We start from the raw sequence: 21,881 nt of genomic DNA on the forward strand, positions 1-21,881 counted from the left end.
TCATTTGCAAAAGGACTTGAAACTATCTGAGCTGATCACAATCGGGGCAATTTTAAAGGACAAAGCAATGGCTTCCTTTAGTCAGTGTGACTGCTTCATATAAGTTGGCTACTACTTGCTGCCAAATGTTTGTTTGCCAAATTGTGGACAGTTCTTTTGTAAAAAAAAAGGCAGCTGTGTATAATTCAAATATGTGTTAGTTTAAATAAACATTTAGTTAAAAACACTATAATGGGAAATATACTTTACACAGCCATAGATAGTGTTTATGGTAAAACTTATAATTCCAAACAAATGTATCTCAAAATGAAAAACAAAGATGCCAGCAGCAGTATTCAGTGTCTCAAACATATGCCTGTATAATATTAATATCCATTTAATTGTTTTAAGGATTTTGTGAAGTAAAATCCAGATGGAATGATTCATCATATTTAAGCCAAAGGAATTCGACAGCTTCCATTTATTTATACAACTTAAGAATCTGTAGGACAGAGCAGTAAAGTAAAAGCTGAAAGACAAGAAAATATCTGTGTCCACACGGCATACTGTTGAAAAAAAGGGGAGGAAAAATGGGGATTTTGCTGTGAGGAACTCTATAGTTTGAAGTTGAAGGTTTAAACGGACATCCTAGAACTCATACCACTCAAAAAACAAAAAAAACATACACAAATAAAAAACTAGAATAAATAAAACACATTGATGATATATAATAATACAATGATACATAAGTTATCATTATGCAAAATATGTACAGAAGACATGGCTCCAATTCCTTAGGACATTGCTGCGGCCTTACATGTATTTATATTTTCTTTATTATTAGGGGAACTTGACATGGTTATCATTTTAAAATGTAAGGCTTCAGTGGCAGTATGTTAGATTTTTGGGTTCGATTCTGTGATATATGTGGTCTTATGTAACCACGTTTTTGTGTCTTGTTGAAAGAAAATAGTCGCTGGTGTTGCATTTTAAAAACCAAACTGAGATCAGAGAAAATTAGCTTTTAACTTCTCAAGAAATATATCTTGAAATGAACTGTAAGCCTACTGGATTTCTAACCAAAAACCCTGACTACAGCAGTGATTCTCACACTGCTTGATTTGAGTATTTTGGATTTAAAGCACTAAAAAGTCTAAAAACATCAATTATTTTTTTAGGAACTATTACCTTGCTCCAACCTCAATTATACAAAACAAATCTTACAAAGGCAAATCAAATATATAAATCATGTGTTGCAGAAATCCTCTTAAAATGATCATCACCGTTATGTTGCAAAGTAATGAAAAGTGTTGTTGCAGTGACTTACCGAGCTGAGAGATTGTGAGAGCTCTGCTGGGACGGAAATCCTTCTGCAGCCTTCAGGAGCGCTGCTGCTGCAGACTGACAGAGCTGAGAGACTGTGCAGGCAAACCAACATCAGCTCATGACAGCAGGGACAGGTGCCTCAGCATCAAGCCACACACTCAACTGAGATCCCACCAAGCAGCACAGAGTTTAACCCTTTGTTTACCACTCAAAAAGACATGAAAGATTGCAATTGAGAGTCTATTTTCTACGGTGGCCCTGAAGTGCAAATCACAACTATCAGAAACGACAACGACATTAACCAAACCGCAAAAGGTAGGTACCCTCAGGCGACATGAGTCGTTGTGTTTTTTGATTTGTCGTTGTGTTTTCTGATTTGTTGTTGTGTTTTTTTATTTGATGTCGGGTTTTCTGATTTGTCGTTGTGTTTTTTGATTTGTTGTTGTGTTTTCTGACTTGTTGTTGTGTTTTTTTATTTGATGTTGTGTTTTTTGATTTGTCATTGTGTTCTCTGATTTGTTGTGTTTTTTTATTTGATGCTTTGTTTTTTTATTTGCTGATGTGTTTTTTTTGATTTGTCGTTGTGTTTTCTGATTTGTTGTTGAGTTTTTTTATTTGTTGTTGTGTTTTTTTATTTGCTGATGTGTTTTTTTGATTTGTCGTTGTGTTTTTAGATTTGTCGTTGTGTTTTCTGATTTGTCGTTATTTTTTTTAGATTTGTCGTTGTGTTTTCTGATTTGTCGTGATTTGCACTTCAGGGCCACCGTAATTTTCACATTATGAAACAGCTGTGCAATTAATCACAATGAATATCAAGTTAGCATTACTTTTTTGTATGAATGACATTGAAGTTGCATGGTAGTGCATAGCAGACCTTTAAAATAATTTTGAACATAAACCAATGTTACCAAAGCAGTGTGAGTGTGAAGGAGTCTACAAGTTAAAGCAACTAGAAGGAAACTTCAACTAATTAAACACTAATACTGATCATGAAATTCAGAACTTTTCAAAAGTCTTAGGCAGGTGTGAGAAAATGCCTAGAAGAATTAATGCTGGTTTGAAGGCAAAGGGTGGTCACACCAATTATTGATTTGATTTTTTATCTGTTCACTCACACAAAAAATAAACTATTAACATTTCTATTTTTGAAAGCATTTTTTCACACCTGCCAAAGACTTCTGCACAGTACTGGAGATACATATGCAATCAAAGAGAGTATTTGCAATGTTTTTATAGATATTTTTAATGCCTGTTCTGTTGCATTCTGGACAGATTACGACAAAATCTGAAATTATGTAGATTCTCCGCTGCAGGCAGACCAATTCTGTTCAGGTGTCAAGTTTTGCTATCTCAAGTTCAAAATCTAACATGTTTTATTAATTGTTTTTAAAGGCAATTTAACATCATGACAATAGACATAAGTCTCTAACACCAGCTCTACCACTGGCACATTTACAGTGATGTTGAACTAAATGCATTGTCTCTCTCTCTCTCTCTCTCTCTCTCTCTCTGTCTCTCTCTGTCTCTCTCTCACACACACACACACACAGGGCCGGCTAGGCATAGACGACATAGGTAGTCGCCTAGAGCGACATCTGCTGGAGGGACGCCGCCAGTCACCCTCGAGGGAGAAAAAAAAAATAATATTAATTTTCGATGCCCATTGTTGCCCTCCCTTCTTGTTCTGCCTTGAAAATAATAAATATTAAGAAAATAAAGAAACAGATAAACAATGAACAACAATAAACAATTCTCACTTGTGGTGCTGAGTCACGTGACGTGTGGTCATTGCCTTGCCCCCCTTAGACGGTTAGATCACTGTCAGAGGTTAGGTCACGTCAAGTGGCGGTTATGTTTTGATATATCTTGCAAAATGAAACGCCGTCAAAGCTCTCCAGTGCGCATCGAAAGAGAAGAAAAGAGGAGAAGAAGTCCCAATATAAAGGTAACGTTATGTCATCTTTTTAGCTTTTCAGAGAGTTTTCAAATTTATTTTTTGACAATTTTTTCTCTCCCTCTACACTCGATGATGTCACAAACTGTGACATGAACATTCCATGCAATACACACCCATTATAATCTCAGAATTTCTCCAAAAATGATCATGGTCATTGAACAGGGATTGATTAAAAACTATATGACCTATCGAAACGTGGATTAATACACAGATACACAGGACTTGTGTCTACTGTTTAAAGTTTAAATGGAGTCTCTAGGTGAAATTATGCCGGAGAAGATGTTTCTAATCTCCAATTATTGTGTGTGTGTGTGTGTGTGTGTAACTAAAATCACATAAAGTTACCTGTGTACCACACACACACACACACACACAAACACACACACACACACACACACACATACAAACACACACCACACACACACACACACACACACACACACAGGTGCAGGTGAGATTAAAGGTAGAAATGAGTGAAGGTTTGTGAGAAGGAGAGGAGGAGGAGGAGGAGTTTTTTACCCCCTGTCTGCGTTTGGGTCCGTTCTTCTAAGAACCATTACAAAAACTAAACTAAAACTGAGCATGTTCCAAAAAATAAAAACTAATTAAAACTAGCAAACTCACTCTAAAAACTCATAAAAACTAACAGAATTTGAAAACAAAAGATCAAATTAATGAAAAATCATTATATATATATATATATATATATATATATATATATTATATTATAACCTTGCCCGTGACAACAGTTTTTATTGTCTAAACTATTTATGAATGATTCAGAAATGATAATATCAGATGTCAAAGACTGTTGTGCCAGAGGGGAGTTTCTCTAGAGACTGAGGTCAGTAGTGAGACAGAGTGAAGTCTCAATAAAAGGCCTCAACGTGACCAGAAGTGTGTCTCTGTGTGTGTATTAATAAACACTCTGTATGCACAGCTGGGACTGCATGTGAGGCGTTCATGGTCAAAGTGTTCCAGCAGCCTGCAGCAGCTGGTATCTTCTCACCTGAACACAGATCATATCGAGGCCTCAGACTGACAAACTAAAACACGTCATCCCAAACGGGATCCTTGCGGTCTGGAGAGGATATAAGACGGCCCACTGGACCTCTGCACCTTTGTGAAGACGTGTGAACAGAACAATGAGGGCTGTTGGTTTGCTGCTGCTGCTGCTGGCTCTGTGTGGGTCAGGAGCTCAGGGGGAACTTCAGGAGACGGCGCCGACGAATGCAGCTAAGGAACCGACTGAGCAGACCACAAAGCAGACCACACCTGACATCTGGGCGGAGGTGAAGGCTCTGAGAGACATGGTGGTGAAGCTCGACCTGCAGGTGGAGCTGCAGCAGGGAGAAATCTCAGGTACACACTGATTACTGTTCACCACACTGCAAAAACTGAAATCTAAGTAAGATTAAATATCTTAGATCAAGGGAATATATATGCTTATTTTTTGTCTGATATGATAGTTCTTCTTAGTCAGCATCTTTTATGTTAGATTGTTTCACTTGTTTTAAGTGTTTTGGTCCTTAATTGTCTAAATCAGATATTACAGCTTGTTACTGAGATTTTATGACCTATACTGAGTAAATACATGGTTGAAACTAAAATATATAAAAAGTTACAAAGCTGTTTCATCAACACTTACAAGTATAAAATCATTTTGTGTCTTTTTTTAGTCGTTTTGTGTTCTTTTTTTAGTCATTTTGTGTAATTTTGTCTTTTTTGTGTCTTTTTAGTCATATATATATAAAACTGCTATTTCAAATTAATAATGTATTGTTGTGTAGTGTGTATGTAATTAACTAGTACATTGGTACATAGCTGTAAACTGACACTTGATATTTAAACATTTAACATGAAATATTTAACAACAACAATAAAAAACTTGTTATTAGTTAGAATACACCAATTCTAAGGTATTTGTGGGTTCATTGAGATTAGATATTTTTATTTCTGAGGTAAAATGAGGCTCAAACTAGTGTAAATAATGTGTTGTGCATGTTAACAGCGTGCTCTGCTCTGTAATTCACTGTCATTGCATCATCTCCAGAGCTGCAGACCAGACTGAGCAGCAGTGAGGATGAAATTCTCATCAGCAAGTTCAGGATCAACCAACTGGAGGGAGAAAATGCAGGTGATGAAGTGTATCAGTGCACTAATGAACTGACTGAGAGCTCCACAACAAATGTTTAGGAGAAATCAATATGAACATGGACATGAGGAGTGTTTACTGTTGTCATGTAATAATTCACAATCACAATCAAACTTCTATTTTTCAGTGTAAGAAACTCGACTGACCGCCACCGAGAGCAAAACAAGTCACCTAGAAAAAGAACGCACTGACAAACATCATGTTTTTTAACCACAATATTTGAAGTTGTTAAAGGTTTCATACATAATAAAGTTGGGACGCTGTAGAAAACAAATTAAACAGAAAGAAATTTAAAGAAACAAAAGTTTATCAGTTTGAACATTTTCTTTGTCAAGTTTTCTTTATGAAATATATATTTCTCTATTTTAGAAAACAGTAAAACTGTTAAATTGTCATGGATATTAACAGCAGTTTTCAGTGTGTTTCTGAGGTGAAATGAGGGTCAAACTACTGTAAATAATATGTTGTGCATGTTAACAGTGTGCTGCTCTGTAATTCACTGTCACTGCATCATCTCCAGAGCTGCAGACCAGACTGAGGAGCAGTGAGGACGAACTTCTCATCACCAAGACCAGGATCGACAAGCTGGAGGGAGGAAATACAGTTGATGGTTGTACACACACACAAACACACACACACACACACACACACACACACACACAAACACACACACACACACACACTCACACTACATATATAATGACTAATGCTGGGCTTACACCAAACGATTTCCCCAGTCCCAGACCAAAAAACTGAGTCTTTAGTAAATCTAGGAGTTTTACTGGAGTCACAGCGCTCCCCTCATCCCGATCGTTAAGTGTAAGGTAGTAATCTGCTCTGTTTCATATCAGTCTTTTCCTAGTCTTGGGTTTGCGATCATATCAAACTTGTTTGATATGATCACAAGTTGCAGTGACGGAACACAATCACCAACCAATAGATGAGCGGTTCCAGACCGGCAGTAAAACCACTTCGACAGGAAAAAGTAACATCACAATAATGCTTGTAAGCTCAGTCCTAAATACAAATATAGAGATGTCATATATTTAAAGAGAGCAGTAAGGAGACCCAGTTAAAATATATAAATAAATGTATACATAAATAAGTAATAAATAATTGATGATTAATGTGTGATTAACTAAATGAAAGTTGATAACGCTGATAAGTATAATTATTCAATTAAACATGTTAACATTAAACAATGTTGTTATCTTTTTCAACACAAACCACTGCACACACAAAAATTGCATGGTAGGTAAAAACTGCTAAAATAATCTAGTTGTAGTCTTGTAAATAGTGACCCTGCAAGATTCACAGTCTTTGTAGAATCTCAGTGTGAGACTAGGCTGGGACTTAAAAACTCTCAACACGTCTTTAGATGTGAGCAGGTGTGAGCTGATAGTCTTGCAGGAGTCTTTTCCAAATCTTTTCAAAGTCTTCTGGTGTATATGTAGCATTACACTGACTTTGTTCTGTTCTCAGAGAGAAAGGTGGCCTTTTACACAGCTCTGACTGATGACGGATTTTATGGACCATTCGACTCAGACACCACACTGAAACACAGCAAAGTCTTCACCAACATCGGCGATGCCTACAATCCATCTACAGGTAATTTACTGCAGCTCACATCAACATGTTTACTCATGTTAATCTACATTTGTTACAGTTTTCGGTAACGCTTTATATTAAGGTCCTTGTGATAACCATTAATTAACAAGTAATAAAGCCCTTGTAAGATGCTTATTAACATTATTGTGTGTTTATAAGCTTATATAAGTGTTAATAATGGCATTACAAACGCCCATGACCCACCCATTATGTCTTTGCCATGCCTTTATTAATCTTATTTTGTTTGCTTATTGATATTAAAATATACTTTATTGCTCATCTATTATAAGTTAACTATGCTTTTTGCAACTACCTGATCTAAAGCGAGAACAATACCTTATTACTTGTTAATTAATGGTTATTAAGGACCTTATTATAAAGCGTTACCCAGTTTTCATTTTCTGCTCTGTAGGTTTCTTCACAGCTCCAGTCAGAGGGGCCTACTACTTCCAGTTCACTATGGGTGGTGCCCGAGCAGGTTACATGGGTGTACAGGTGTTCAAGAACAACCAGTTGATCATGTGGAATGATGATATTAAGGAAGAGGGAGGGGCTGAATATATAACTAACTCTGTTGTCTTGGAGCTGATGGCAGGAGATCAAATCCACCTCGTTCTCCCAGCAAGCGCTTCTCTCTATGACGATAGACACAACTACAACACCTTCAGTGGCTCCCTCCTCTTCGCACTGTGAGAATCCTTCAGCTGCTGTGTGACTCCTTACTGGCTACACTGTGATTTACTGCATGTACATAATGAGATTCTGCATCTGACTTCTCTGTTGTGTCATCACATGTAAGCAACATTGATATAAATCTGTGAAGCATTCAGAAAATAATGTTTAATCTCTCTGATTCTCCACTTTCTCACTGACGGTTCCTCTCCTCCTACCTCTACACTGCAAAAAAAGAAAAGTTGGGTGAACTCAAAATTTCAAGGCAACAAACTTCAAATTTTTTTTAAGTTGGACAATTAAACTAAATATTTTAAGTTTTGTTTTTGAGTTTGCTCAACTCTGAATTCAGATTTTTGTCAACTCAACTGTAAATTGTACTAATTTATAATTTTACATTGTAATAACTTTTAATCCCTACTTCTGCAATTTGCTGAATTAGCACGATTGTAACACCGCCATGAAATGTCAGCTAATGTTGCGACCACAATTTTGAGTTAGCATTGATACGCTAATGGCTACTCTTGTAGTTGTAACAAGCAGCGCCGCTAGCGTCAATTAGCCGCTAGCATCAGTTAGCCGCTAGCTTTCGCTAATGACCGCTTTCCACATTTCACAACAAATAAATAATAGTTAGCAGAACGATTGTCCCTTGTTTTGAACTCCAACTTAAAGATATAAGTAACAACAACTCTTCCTTTGTTGTGCTAACTTACATTATTGCCCTAAATGTCAATCATTTATATTTCCAAGTTTTACCAACTTAAATCACTGTTTGCTCAATTTAAACACTGCAAAAACTGAAATCTAAGTCAGATGAAATATCTTAGATCAAGGGGATATATGCTTATTTCTTGTCTGATGAGATAGTTCTTCTTAGTCAGCAGTTTTTATTTTAGACTGTTTCACTTGTTTGATATCAAGATTCCACGGCTTTGCCTTATTTCAAATATTTTAAGAAAAATATTCTACATATAGATAAAAATCTTTGTAGCTGTATCAAGAAAAGTTCACTTGTGTTTAGTCTGACTTTGCTGATTTCAAGAATATTTTTCAACATATTGAGAAAATAGGTCACGTGTATTTCATCAGAATCAAGAAAAATCACCTATTAGTTAGAATACATTAATTCGAAGGTATTTGTGGGTTCATTGAGATTAGATATTTTTACTTGTTTTGGAAAGTCTTGGCAAGCTAACTTTTCTTGTTCCAGTGGCAGATAATTTTGCCATTTTTAAGCAAAATACACCTCATTTTTGTACTTTTTTTCTTGTTTTTAAGAGCTGACTTTTTTGTGCTGCTACATGGGTTACTGTCCTGAAAGCTGTTATCCAATCAGATGTTTGTGCTGTTGTCTCTAGGCAGACAAACATTAACGTTCCTCCCTTTCTGTTGGGCACGAGTTAATACGAGCTACATGCTGTCAAAGTACAGAGTCAGCACTATTTTATGATGAATAACTTGTTTTAAACAGGGACTGGATTAATGTAAATACATATATAGAGATAGTTTTTCTAAAATTAATATATTATCAATCATGATGATTTATTTGACCTTTGACCCCAAAAATGTGGTTACTGCCCTCTGGTTTTACTGTAAAAGGTTTAAATAGTATCTAAAGTGATGATAAACCGAGAGCGAATAAACATTTTCAAATTGATTTTGTTATAAATGTATTTAAAAGTGTTTAACAACTCTATTTTGAAGAATGGTGTATTTTAGACTTAATAATTATTAATTAAATTTAGCTGTCAGCTAAATGTAGAGGAGTAAAAAGTACAATATTTGCCTCAAAATGTAGTGGAGTAGAAGTATAAAGTTACATAAAATGTACATAAAAGTACCTCGTGTACTTTAAGTCCAGTGCTTGAGTAAATGTACATAGTTACTTTGCATCATTGCTACCTGCCTCTTCTAACTTACACATATCAGTTAAGAGTCCTCCTTCAGACACTGTATGAGGATTAAAGGGATAGTTTGTGTATTATTATACAAAACTTGGTACAATTATTGTCAATGCCCTCCTGAGGATAACCCTTTAAGGTTTTATTGATCGGCCCCTAGGTGGCACTGTGGTGGCAGTCTAATTTCATATTTGGTACCGTGGCCACACTATAACACTTAAGGAAATGAAATTCATAGGGGTGGTATAGACTGGCCCCTGTAACGCACACACCCCGACAGCAGCATGCCCCGACACGCATGTACTGCTTGCAGTCCTAGTTTAAATATATATATATATTTTTTTTAAAGATATTTTTTTGGCCATTTTCAAGGCTTTATTGATAGTGAGAAACAGAGTGAAAGGGGGAGACAGAGGGGAAGACATGCGGGAAAGGGCTCCGAGTCGGATATGGTACGTGCTCTACCAGGTGTGCCACCGGGGCGCCCCTTAAATATATTTTTTATTAAAAAAGTATTTATGTAATAATTCCAGCCTCCAAAACATCATAAGGATGACCAAATTATAATCACTGTGGTAAATTTGGTGAATGCTATCATTGTATAACATGAATAAACAATATAACTATTTATGTATAATATATATATTTAACACATCAGGTGTTGCCATTTTCAGAATTCAGTAGTAGTAATGTAGGTGAATCTCCACTGAAGGCAAGTGCGGCATTATTATCATGAAGCCATTTATAATTAAATCGTAAAAGTGACAACCATTAAACATTTCTTGTATTCCTAGATAATACAGACAGGTAAATGTGTTGATGATACATTAAGTTTAAATAATTTTGATTATGGTTTTATGACTGTGACATTACAGTAAAATGATTAAATCCCTCCACAAAACAAAACTACAGTCGATTTCAACAAATATTTTTTCATGTTTAGTTTTAATTGAAGTTTTACAACCTATTCAGACCAAAAATACAGAACTAACAGAGTGTTATTAAACAGCCACATTTAGGTCCCAGATAAAGGTCGACAGCTACATTGATCTTAGTTGAAAGGCAGTGAAACAAAATGCAGTCAATAAAAACTGAACACACTGTGATAGATAACTTAAAACAGAGGAGGAGGTTTTTAAAGAGGACGTGTTAATCATAAAGACAAAGTCCTTATAATAAATCAAGGATTCATTCAATGTGTGAATGTGCAAGAAAAAAAACCAACAGTATTTACAAAACATCTACAAATGGTTTTTGAGGAAGAACTGGTGTTTACATGTTAACAAACCTCACAGATAGAACAATGATAAATATGAAGTGTTTGTCTGGAATAAACAACCACAAAACAAAAGATCACCACTTAAAGTACAGTCGTTCTAATGCTTTAAATGTGCCGTACACTGGAAATGTATCCACTCACATTAGGTCAGCCAAGACAACCTTTAGCTTTTATTACTCCTTTACCCTGCAGGGTTTGATTGTATGTTTTTTTTCATCATGGAGGGCATTTAAGCAAACATTCACATTGTCAAACATGGCTCTTTGCTGAACGATTCTTAAGCGTTGCATTAAGTGTGCTTTCATCTTTCATAGTGACACAGAAATGGTGTAAGTGCGGAATCACGGATTGTAAATGAGTTGCAGTCAAAATGATGTAGCTTTACACAAAGCAAAGGCCCTGCATGTGAGAAATATTCTGATATGAGAATAATATGAGTCAATAATTAAATGAGAACTATTAGTTTTACAGATGTACATAAATAGAACTATTTACAAAACATAAACTGTACATTTCTGTATCCTGGACCCTTCTTAGTGTCCCTACAAGACCTGTTTCAAAACAGTACAGATATAACACTTATACAAGCTTGAGCAATGTTTAAATTGCAAAAACATGAATATCTTGTTTCACTGAAATGCTGTTCATATAAATAGCATTAAGCAACTGTATTTCACACTAGTTCACAGAACATTCAGGATTAATTTCACTCAAACCATCAAGATTGTGCAATTGGGCATCAACACTCAATGCATCAATTGGACGCTTTGATCCAAAAGACTAACAGGAAATTCCAGAATTGACATACAGTCATCAAGACCGACCCACCGACTTCATTTTTGGTCAGGATGCTAGCTTTCAAGTTGCTTCAGAAGAGGTTTTTTTATGTACATATCAGTAGATTTGGGATTTTAATACAAGGGTTCAATTAATTCCAATCAACTGACAATTCAATTATTGTATTTTCCCTCACTCTCGTCTAATGCATGAGGTTCTACCCTTAAGGCTGCATTCACACCAAATGCGGCAAAAACACCATTAATCCCATTTATTTGAGTGGGGGCAGTGGGCTGTGTCTGGGCTTCAGGGGTTGCCGTAAAACAAAATGCAGTACCGTGCAGCATAAGGCCAGAGATAAACTTGCTGTATAACCAAACCTTCGTGTACACGACCGGCACAACGGCATTGTTCACATAACTGTAAAAGACGTGTTACTGGGTGTTTTCTCTAGAGGTTGCACCAGAGAAGTCAGAGCGTATAGAATTACTGGCTTTGCAGGATTTCAATAAGAAACATGGCAATACACCAAGAAAACACTGTACAAAAGATACTAGGCAGAAGTTTCTAAACTATCTGCAATATCGTTCATTCTGAGATGAGAGCAAATTTGACAACACCGTCATTGTAGATATGCAAGTGTGTCATCGATATGGTGAGTTTTACTCCTTTCTGTCCCTGCTGTTCATGTGTGTGTTGCATCTTGCAGATGCATAGAGCGTAGTTTGAAGTATATCTGCGGCCTTTCAAGTTGAAACATGAGGTCATGCTGCAGAGTACAGTCAATATCTGTTTTTATGTCCATGGGACAGGGGCCTGGAAACAACTTTTGCATCAGAAAGTTTAACAAAATATGAGGTTAAAAAAACACAAGCACTTACTCCAACTCCCAACTTGGAGTTTGTGTACCAGGTGACTACATGGAAGCTCGTTGGAGCAATTCTGTGGGGAACTTGTTTCCTGCTACAAGCTCCAGCACAAGGTACCCTTTGTCTTAGCTGCTGTGACACAAAGCTGCATTCAAGTGCATTTGGAAATGTCGTAATGGTAACAACACTCGGGAATGGGAAACAATAATTGGTGAAGTCTAATTGTGCTACATTGGGGAGTTAAAATTCCTTAGAGTGACACTCCCACATGGCCACATAACCCTGCAGCTCATCACAGCCTTAACTGATTTGGTGAGAATGAAGTCTAACTCTGAGTAATGGAAAGAATGCAGGACTCAAACTGGTAAATATCCAGATGCACAATTTAAAAAAAAAATGCAACCTATCCAGGATAATTTAACAATGAAAATAAAATGGTGCAAATTTGGGTGTTAAAGCTGAATAGATAAAAAAATATCTGAATGGCAGACAGTCAATAATACTAGTATTAAAGTGTCAGTTGTTGTGGAGCAGGCTACATAAAAGCAACGGCTTTCATGTCATCATGAACTCCTGTCTGCCATTCAAACACTTCTCAGCTTTTAGCACCTATAAGGGCATTGGCTTACAAGTAGATAAAACCTTTTATAAAGAGGATGTTTTTCATCATGAATTCACTGTCTCTGACTTCGTAGAGGCTAATAAATATCATGCTACTCTAATTAACAAATTGTAACCCTCAGGTATTATTATTTGGGCAAACCACACACTTTGTAATATTTCCACAAGGGCACTGATCGATTGTATTGCACACATTAATTAGGTCAACAGACCACGACCTTGTTCTTTAACGTCCTGCAGACTACGCCCAGCGACCGCTTGATATAACACTTCTGCTGAAGGAGAAAGAAGCGTCCGAGCTCTTGTGCTTTCCCCAAGCACCAAAGGGCACCACGATAACTGTGCTGTTGTCCTCTGAGCCGTACTGAAGAGCCTAAAAGAGAAATTAATTTATTAAGAAAACAAAAAAACATTAACAAATGTATAAAAGTCTGTTTACTGTTTTTTTTCTATTGCTAGCTGAACTCTTTGGACACTGTGCCCCAACTTAATATAAATCTATAAAAGTTTGTCATGTGAGAAACCGTGACATTTCAAGGGACAAAGTCATGAAAATAGTACTTATGAATGGTGTGTATAACTTAGAGAGCACAGCACCTGTTCGGAGTCTAAACTTGGTGCAGGACATTTTGAAACGTGAGATAAACAAGTACAAGTATTTTCGGAAAGACTTTACACAGTGTACCTGTGCTACTATTTAATCTCTCTGCACACTGTTTTGGGATTTTGATTGTCCACCAAACAAAATATATAATCATACAGAAGGCTGTTAACCTCTTTATGCACTTGGCAAGGCATAAAACCACGGCCATTCAAATCACTGAACTCTCCTACTTTACATGGCCTTTGTGATTTTAATATGGTTGTATTAAAAGCCAAGTGTTGACACCTTACCTGGTCAGATATTCTCTGAGCTGCCTCTTTGGGGTCGTGACACTGATTGATGACATTGCAGATCTCCTGGCTGTTCATAATAAAGTTAACGCCGTCTGTGGTCAGTGCCAGGAACGAGTCGTGGGCATGGTGCAACTGAGGAAAGGAGAGCAATATTTACAAACATTTTTAATCTTTTTTTTACCACTACGTAGCACTGCATTACTGTCATCTATAAGGGATAAGAAACTGAAAAAAACCTTGAAGGGGCCTTAAAATCCAAAAACCCCCAACTAATTATACAGTGTTGAGGCAAAGTTGAGGCAGATGTGAAAATGTTTGTTTATTCAGACCAGTATATTAGATAGAACAGCTATACAAAATATATCCAGATAAGCAATAGTGATTGTAATAATTACGTCATCATATTTATGATGGACGTAGATTGTGCACAGATATTTCCAAGACATGCAGATTAAAATAATTACACTGTGCACATTTTTAAACGATAGATGCATTAATACAAATAAGGGGGAAGAATGCATTCTAGTAAAAATCATTTAGGATTAATAAATAGATAAATTGGCCTGAATGAAGAGAACAAATGTCAAATATGGCTCTTTTATACCTTTATAAACTTACCGATACTCTCTTGGTTTCAGGCTCAGCGATAACCCCTGTGTTCTTCAGGTCAAAGTCTCCGATGCTGCGTGTCATGGCCAACCTGCCGTTGACGTTTGACTGTCCCAGACTATTCCAGGTGATAAAACCCCCACTTCTCTTTACCCTTGAAGCAGGTGCAGAGGGAGAGAAATAAACAAAAAAATGTGTTACTCTTATTTGGGGGAAAAGTGACAGTAGTGAAAAGACCTCTTAAAAGCCCTGCACTTCAAGGTGTTTAATTTATTATGTCTGACAGTTCTGCTCAGGTTTAAATTGGGTGTTTCTGGGGATCATGTGAGCAAATAATAAGAAAGATAACCATGTTGGTTGTTCTAATAGACACACCATTGATTTTAAACTACCGTAATTTTCGGACTATAAGCCGCGCCTTTTTCCCCATTTTTCGATTCTGCGGCTTATATAACGGTGCGGCTAATCTATGGATTTTTACAGCTAACGGCCACTAGGTTACCTCCTAAATCTATGGATTTTACAGGTTACAGTCCACCAACTTTAACTCTATGGGCTCTATGACCGGTCTGCGAGGAGCGGCGGGCTCCAGCAGGAAAAGCTGGAGGCAGGTGTACGTACCAGATCGGCTCTGCTGCCAGATCGGCTCGGGGTCCTTCATATACTTTTAAGCTATTTTTCACTTGTCTGTGTGTATTTGTGTCGAAAGCTACTTAGTTTGTCGGAGTTGCCGTGCCATAGCGTTTTGTGTGACGTAATCAGCGGCAGACGAAGGACCCCGAGCCAATCTGGCAGGGCGCCGGAAAAGAGTGTAACAGGTAGCGTGCAAAAGTAAAAGTGAAACCGAGAGTGGTACGAGAGACAGAACGAGAGACAGAACGAGAGCAAGACCGACATTACGAGAGCGAGATAGTTTGTGCAAAGGAAGTTTTCATGCACAAACCCTCATTATGGAAAACAAACGTAGAAATGCATATGATGCAGCTTTTAAGTTAAAGACAGTCAATCTGGCTGTAAAAGAAGCTTCCTCAAGCAGCCATATCTTTCCCGACAATCCCCTCTGTGCACGAACCCTTACATATGGTAATTAAACATTAAAACACCTGCGGCTTATAGTCCAGTGCGGCTTATATATGTACACATCATTCAATTTAGCTGCTGCGGCTTATACTCCGGTTCGCCTTATAGTGCGGAAAATACGGTAATTACTGTAGGTATTACTGATTACGGTATTACTGAGAACATCTTTGTACCTCTCTTTCTCGTCCTTCCTCTCAGGAGTGTGGTCGTCAGTGAGTTTAAGGGCCTTGCCCTTGCGGCACAGCATGGCGCGGCTGTCACCCACACTGCCCACCACCAGCTCGATGCCGTCCCTCAGCAGGGCCACAGTGGAGGTGGTTCCTGCATTGATCCCGGGTACTACAGAGACATAACATGGTGCGTGAGAGGTGGAACGTGCCATGAAAGGTCACAATGTTCACAACAACCACATGGTGTAGCTCACACTCTCACATCCACACACTGACATGTAAACACATGGGTGGGAAGTCATATAGTAGAGATTACAAAGTAAACAATAGAGGACGCAGTCACACATGCAGGTCAAACTGTTTGACACACAGAATTGAGGTCCAGAGTAAATTTCACAGCAGAGTCTAACGTTGAAAGTAAAAATAATAAATGTTGAGTGACAGAATACTTAAAGTATCAATCAACAACACTTAATATTAACATATATATTATTGATCATTGTGTGTTTTAGCATTCTATGTGATTGATTTATGTGTAAATAAGTGCTGACCATCTTCCTTTATCTCTATAATCTATTTTTCTTGCAATTCATGGCTCATGGAGAGCCTTCGCTGTTTTATACAATGGCAATAAAAATACCTGCCTAATACTTGCCATTCAGTAAATCATCTAAAAAAGGAAACTTATTATTCTAATATTTCCTGATAGGGGTGTTTTGTTCTACATCTATGTATTGCATGCATTTATTTAGAGCTACAAATGTAACAAAATGCACAAAAAATCTGTAATGAGGAAAGAGAAGCAATTCTTGGGGGATAAGCAATTCTAATACAATGTCATTTTAACAATGAAGTCAGGAGCAGCCCTATATGTCTGGAGAATATTTAATTACACATAGGGACTGAACTTTATCTGCATTAGACCTCTGTCTGAAATAACTGAGATGACTAGCTGGATGGTTTAAACTGTGTATTTAAGTCTACTATGCATATAAACATGCTGCACCTTGTTTTTTCAGCCCAATTTGCATAATTAACATACTGCACCTCATGGACTGTCACTGTCAACAAACATCTCATACAACTTTTCAAACTGAAGCAGTGTCTCACAAGAAGCTTTGCATACACTTGTTGAGAGAAGAGAAGAAAAGAAAAGGAAGAGAAAGATAGAGAGCGGAGTGAGAGAAAGATAGGGAACCTTCCAGTAGTCCAGGAATTAGGACCCGCTGGACTCTCCAATATCTAGCCTCTCGTCATCCACACTGGTGCCAAGGGCCTCCAGCTCTTAGCTGGGTCAGCAGCTGCCGTAGATAACATGCACACACACACACAGGCATATTGGGACATTTCACACAGCGTGGCCGATGTATGGCCACATTACAAGTATACTAGCTTTTTAAATCAACAAAATAAAGCTGTCTGAAAAAGTCAGGCAGATTTAAAAAGGTTCTATATAACAAGGGCAAACATGTAGACCACATGATTTATTGAGAGAAATGTTTCGCATCAACATATTTGAGCAGTGCTCAAATTACCCCTAATATCAAGTTCAGTGCCTGTGCTTAACAATACATTTTGCAGCTTGAAAAATTAAACAGTTGAGTGACAAATTAAAGGAAAAACAATAATAAAATGTAAAAAAGTTGGACCACCACAACAATTTTAGATAGCCTGTGTTTGTTGCCCTGGACCTCTAAACAATATTATTGTCATTATAAGACCATTTTATACTACTGATATAATGATTATATAATAGCAAAAATAATCCAAGTAGATCCTTACAAAGACCAATGCATTTTCAATTCTTATGAATATGCAATATGAAAAAATAAAATATTGTGAATAAATGCAACACAAATAAAATAAAACCAAACAACCCAACTTATTGAAAAAATATCTAATCTGGGTTCAATTAAAAATGACTTTTCTGAGTTTTTTTTTTGTACAATACTTAATTTAGAATGGTACACACATATTTTGCCTTTAACAAATATTGCGCCTGTTTATTTGACTTGGCCGATGTGAAAAAACGGTTAGGTAAAACACTCAAGTCTAATAATGGTAGAGAAAACCCTGCTGTTTATTCTGGCATTACTTTGGCTAAAAAGTTGGTAATGTTCCTATGTAAACAAACATATGGACACAACAGGTGATATTGTATGATATTTGGACATGACCTTAATAAGTCCATAACATAATTATTGTGACAGTCCTATGTGTTTACCATTCTTTCAAAAAAAATAATTCTCATTTCGGGTTTCAGATAATGATGGCGTGCAATGTCTGACAAGTACACCACTGTTGTTTAACTGGGTTGAAGCAAAGTGACTGTGAAAGCCAAAGCATATTGTTCACAACATTTTCGTTCAAAAACCCTGGAGTGATCCCTCATAAAATAATTTGAACATTTGTTATATTCATCCACTCATGTACTCAGGTTTTTCCTTTAATTTGTTGCCTTTGTGTAGATAAGTAGCAAAGCAGTGCTCTACTTGTAGCGGTTTATTGTTCATCAGTTATTCAGTAACTTTGGATTAAATGACAGACCTCTAACCAAAAGTGCTTGGGTCATGTCAGTTGGGAAAATCCAAAGCTTCAAAGCCTAAATAAGATAAGTAAGTAAGGTTTTGAAGAGAGAAGAGAAAAAGTGTCATTACATAAATACATGTGTGTACACAGTATTTATATGTACATGTAACATGAAAGAACCTACCAGTTGGAGAGAAGTGCAAGTGCCTTGCGAGAGCTTTGTCTATTTCAAGGAAGGCCTTCGTTAACACTACTTCCAGATTGGACTCCTCTGCCACACGGTCCCTAAATCAACAACCAAAAGACATCAATGATTAGGACTTCACCTACAAAAGGCACGAGTGTTTGCTGTCATCTAACAATTTCAGACATTCAAATTGTTAAACACTTGAATAATTTGACAGGTACAGATAAATGATAACTAGGGGTGTCACGGTTATATGACAAGGAAAATCGATTGACATCAGCTTTCAGTTACGATCATCGAAATCAAAAGCAGGATCAGCAATTCTCACAATATATTTTTCTTTTCACCTCCCCCTATTTCTATGTGTCGGCAGAAAAAAAAAGACTCCAAAGACAACACAGCGAAGCTCACCGGTAGCCTGAGTTGGCACCTCCCCAGATGGAAAAACAACAGAGCTGGAAAATCCACTTACTTCCATGGAGCCATCAGTGACTGAGTTATATAAACAAACGCATTGTTAATAGAAAATCTAGTTTGTACTGCAGAAGATTTACAGAATGCAACTAGTGGAGAAATAAGTAGTTATATTTAAATAAATTATGTTTTACTTTATGGTCTTAGTTTATTACATTAAAAAAAGAAGAAAAAGTGGCATTTACATCACTCTTGACAAGATGTGAGGGTTTAAAACCATGATGTTGTGATGTTTATGAATCAACACATAGCCATAAAAATGGTATAGCAGTCCGTGCTGAAAATCTAAATCCAATAGTGACATAAAATAGAAAGTCAAATTGAATCACAGATTTGGAGAATCGTGACACCCCCAGTAAAAAACAGCATATTTAATGAACAACTTACTTGATGAATTTCTCCATGTATTTTTCACAAAAATCGGCTGCTTCTGGCCCACCATGCCCATCAAACACAGCAAAGTAGAGGATGTTGTCAGTCATCTGGGAGACCTGGAATCGGTCTTCATTTTCCTTGCGTTGACCGATGAGCGAGGCACAGCCTACTTTCGATAAGCTGACTTTGGGAATGGGTTTGCCATAGCGAATGCTGGAAGGCAGCAAAATGGGCTCGTCAATTCGATTGTCCCAAATACCAAATGAATCCCAAGTAGTGGGTTGGCCACTGCTGTCTGGATCAAAGCGTGTGTTGCTGTCCCGTTTTCCCGAAGGGCTGTAAAGCTGTCTCCGGAGGATTGTGAACTGGAGATCCTGCTGGAATGCAAGTGGGACTAGTGCCATCTGTAAAAGACCACTACGTCCCACACGAGGACCACTGCACCTTGCCAGGCGTGCGAGACAGGCTGCCGACATCACCCTGACAGCACAATGACTGGAGAATCACTGGGTGCAGAGATAGGGGGATCTGCTGTCCAAACAATGAAGAAAACTGGTTAGAACGTATTATTCAAAGTACCTGAATGACCAAATGTATTTTTCAACTAGAAGTAATTGCTTCAGATTCCTCTTTTATAACAAAAAGATAGGTATATGATATATGATGCCCTTTACTTGTTTACAATAGGTGCATAAAACCTAGTTGACAAAGGATCATGTCGGAGGGGCCGAAGAAAGGAATGCACAGTCTTCAGTAGATTTGAAACATTTAGTTGACTGACCAGTAACTGTTTTGATAATGAATTAAGGGGCCCAATCCAATAATTATACAAGTAAAAGAAGGCACATATTCACTTTCTCTTATCACAATTTACAGTTAATCTGTTGATTATTTATATTTGATATAGTTGCACTGAAACTATTTGCACTTTCCCCACTTTGCATTCCAAATAGAGAGTGACCTACATTTTGAGCTGGAATGAAAATAGCCAGGCTCAAATTGCAACTGCTGCAAATCAAGTTCCTTTGGGGAATATAAGGTTTTGTCTTTGTTTTAACTTATCTTATATCAGGATTTCAGAGCACTCTTTGTCATAGTAACATCTTGATTGTGTTTGTGTTTTATCTCTTTTGACACTGGGAAATTTCACAATTTTCTGATATTCTACAAATTACACATAATTACGTAAGTAAATGATAACAATAACAAAACAGCCGCTGCCCCATAGCTTGAGATCACGCCTTTCAACCCTGACCTTAGATAACCTTATGAAATATGTACAACTTAAAGTGTACATACACAAAGTGTCTTATTTATGAAAGTGAAAATTAATTAAATAAAAGCAATTGACTGAGTGATTGATAGATTGAATGATGGGATTAAGCATATTTTATCATCGTGTTTGTAAACATTGCTGACGTATACCATATATTACATAACATATTGACACACACGGGAAGTAAACAATAACATAATATAAACGCTCGATATGAACTTTTCTATCCAACAAGTGTCACAAAAGGTATCAGGAGTGTTACATAAGGTTTAATATCTTTAAGTAACGCTATGATTAAATGAATGATGCAACCTCTAACCGCTGCTTGCACGAACAATACACCATTACGTAATATAAACGCAAGTGCCACATGCGGTGTTTCAGTGGTGAAAACTGAAATAATAATGAACAACATATACTTATTCCAGTTATTTACAAACAACTGGGAAAACGTTGACGTTAGCAGCAGTTCAATTAGGCGGCATTAGCATTTACTAGCTCACTAGCTACACAACGATAGACGTCTTTAGCCGAGCAGCTAGCTCTGTGGCTATCATTAGCTAGAGGTTCGCAACATTACCGCGACAATCTCTTTTACCCTCCAGGAGCAGGTTAACTGAAAACCTTACCTTTGGTGCTTTAGATGTATAAATACGCTTTAGTCCTCTTTTGGTTTCTTGAAAAGCCCTCGCTAATGGCTGAATTAAAACCGCCGCCCTCGTCTCCTCTCAGCGTTGTGTATCCTCAATGTTATCAAACACGGCCTGTGATGTGACCGCGCCAATCAGCGGCCTGGAAACATCGACGCCTACTTTACGCCGCCCCTCTTCTTCTTCGTGGGTTTAAAGAGAAGTTGGCAACCAAAGTACTGGATACATTACCGCCACCAGAGCCTTGAGGGTTAACTCTCTGGAGTCCATCTATTTATTGAAAATACACATTTTATTTACAGTAATAACTTTATTTATATGTGATGTGTAGACAAGCTTTGAAAGCCAGTTGAAAGTGCAATCATAGGAGCTTTCAAAGTGTGCCATTTATGTTTCTAGACCATTTTTAAAATGCTAATTTTCTTTCTATAATGAAAAACTATTACTATTTTTAATTTACGTGCAAATAGACTGTTCTGTAGTTTTT

At 37.2% G+C, this 21,881-nt stretch overlaps 2 protein-coding genes across 3 annotated transcripts; one reads left to right on the forward strand and one right to left on the reverse strand.

Annotated features, from left to right (window-relative positions):
- Positions 1–4,407: 4,407 nt before the first annotated feature.
- On the forward strand, positions 4,408–7,761 carry LOC131971974 (complement C1q-like protein 2). Its single transcript, XM_059333714.1, has 4 exons — positions 4,408–4,624; positions 5,938–6,027; positions 6,900–7,025; positions 7,438–7,761. The coding sequence occupies exons 1-4, from the start codon at positions 4,408–4,410 to the stop codon at positions 7,716–7,718; spliced, it is 714 nt and encodes a 237-aa protein (XP_059189697.1). The 3' UTR covers positions 7,719–7,761.
- Positions 7,762–10,527: 2,766 nt separating this feature from the next.
- On the reverse strand, positions 10,528–21,520 carry ppm1kb (protein phosphatase, Mg2+/Mn2+ dependent 1Kb). Of its 2 annotated transcripts, none has more exons than XM_059341967.1 (7): positions 21,374–21,520; positions 19,481–19,996; positions 18,617–18,717; positions 15,907–16,072; positions 14,663–14,807; positions 14,042–14,176; positions 10,528–13,520 (listed from the first exon to the last, which is right to left on the reverse strand). In XM_059341967.1, exons 2-7 carry the CDS (start codon positions 19,942–19,944, stop codon positions 13,389–13,391), a joined length of 1,143 nt encoding a protein of 380 aa, XP_059197950.1. In that variant the 5' UTR covers positions 19,945–19,996; positions 21,374–21,520; the 3' UTR covers positions 10,528–13,388. The 2 variants fall into 2 exon arrangements, with proteins under 2 accessions (XP_059197950.1, XP_059197943.1); XM_059341960.1 differs by having other exon boundaries at positions 19,481–19,999; positions 21,374–21,507.
- Positions 21,521–21,881: the final 361 nt, after the last annotated feature.

The sequence above is a fragment of the Centropristis striata genome, chromosome 1 (assembly GCF_030273125.1).
Source record: "Centropristis striata isolate RG_2023a ecotype Rhode Island chromosome 1, C.striata_1.0, whole genome shotgun sequence".
Classification (NCBI taxonomy): Eukaryota; Metazoa; Chordata; class Actinopteri; order Perciformes; family Serranidae; genus Centropristis; species Centropristis striata.

Bases quoted from the DNA above. Each gene is read 5' to 3' on its own strand.
- ppm1kb (XM_059341967.1), bottom strand. From the start codon at position 19,944: ATGTCGGCAGCCTGTCTCGCACGCCTGGCAAGGTGCAGTGGTCCTCGT. The intron at 16,073-18,616 runs GTAGGTTCTTTC...ATGTCTCTGTAG, and splicing joins CTTGCACTTCTCTCCAACTG to TACCCGGGATCAATGCAGGA. The intron at 13,521-14,041 runs GTAAGGTGTCAA...TTTCTCTTTTAG, and splicing joins CTCAGAGAATATCTGACCAG to GCTCTTCAGTACGGCTCAGA.
- LOC131971974 (XM_059333714.1), top strand. From the start codon at position 4,408: ATGAGGGCTGTTGGTTTGCTGCTGCTGCTGCTGGCTCTGTGTGGGTCA. The intron at 6,028-6,899 runs GTTGTACACACA...TTCTGTTCTCAG, and splicing joins GGGAGGAAATACAGTTGATG to AGAGAAAGGTGGCCTTTTAC. The intron at 7,026-7,437 runs GTAATTTACTGC...TCTGCTCTGTAG, and splicing joins TGCCTACAATCCATCTACAG to GTTTCTTCACAGCTCCAGTC.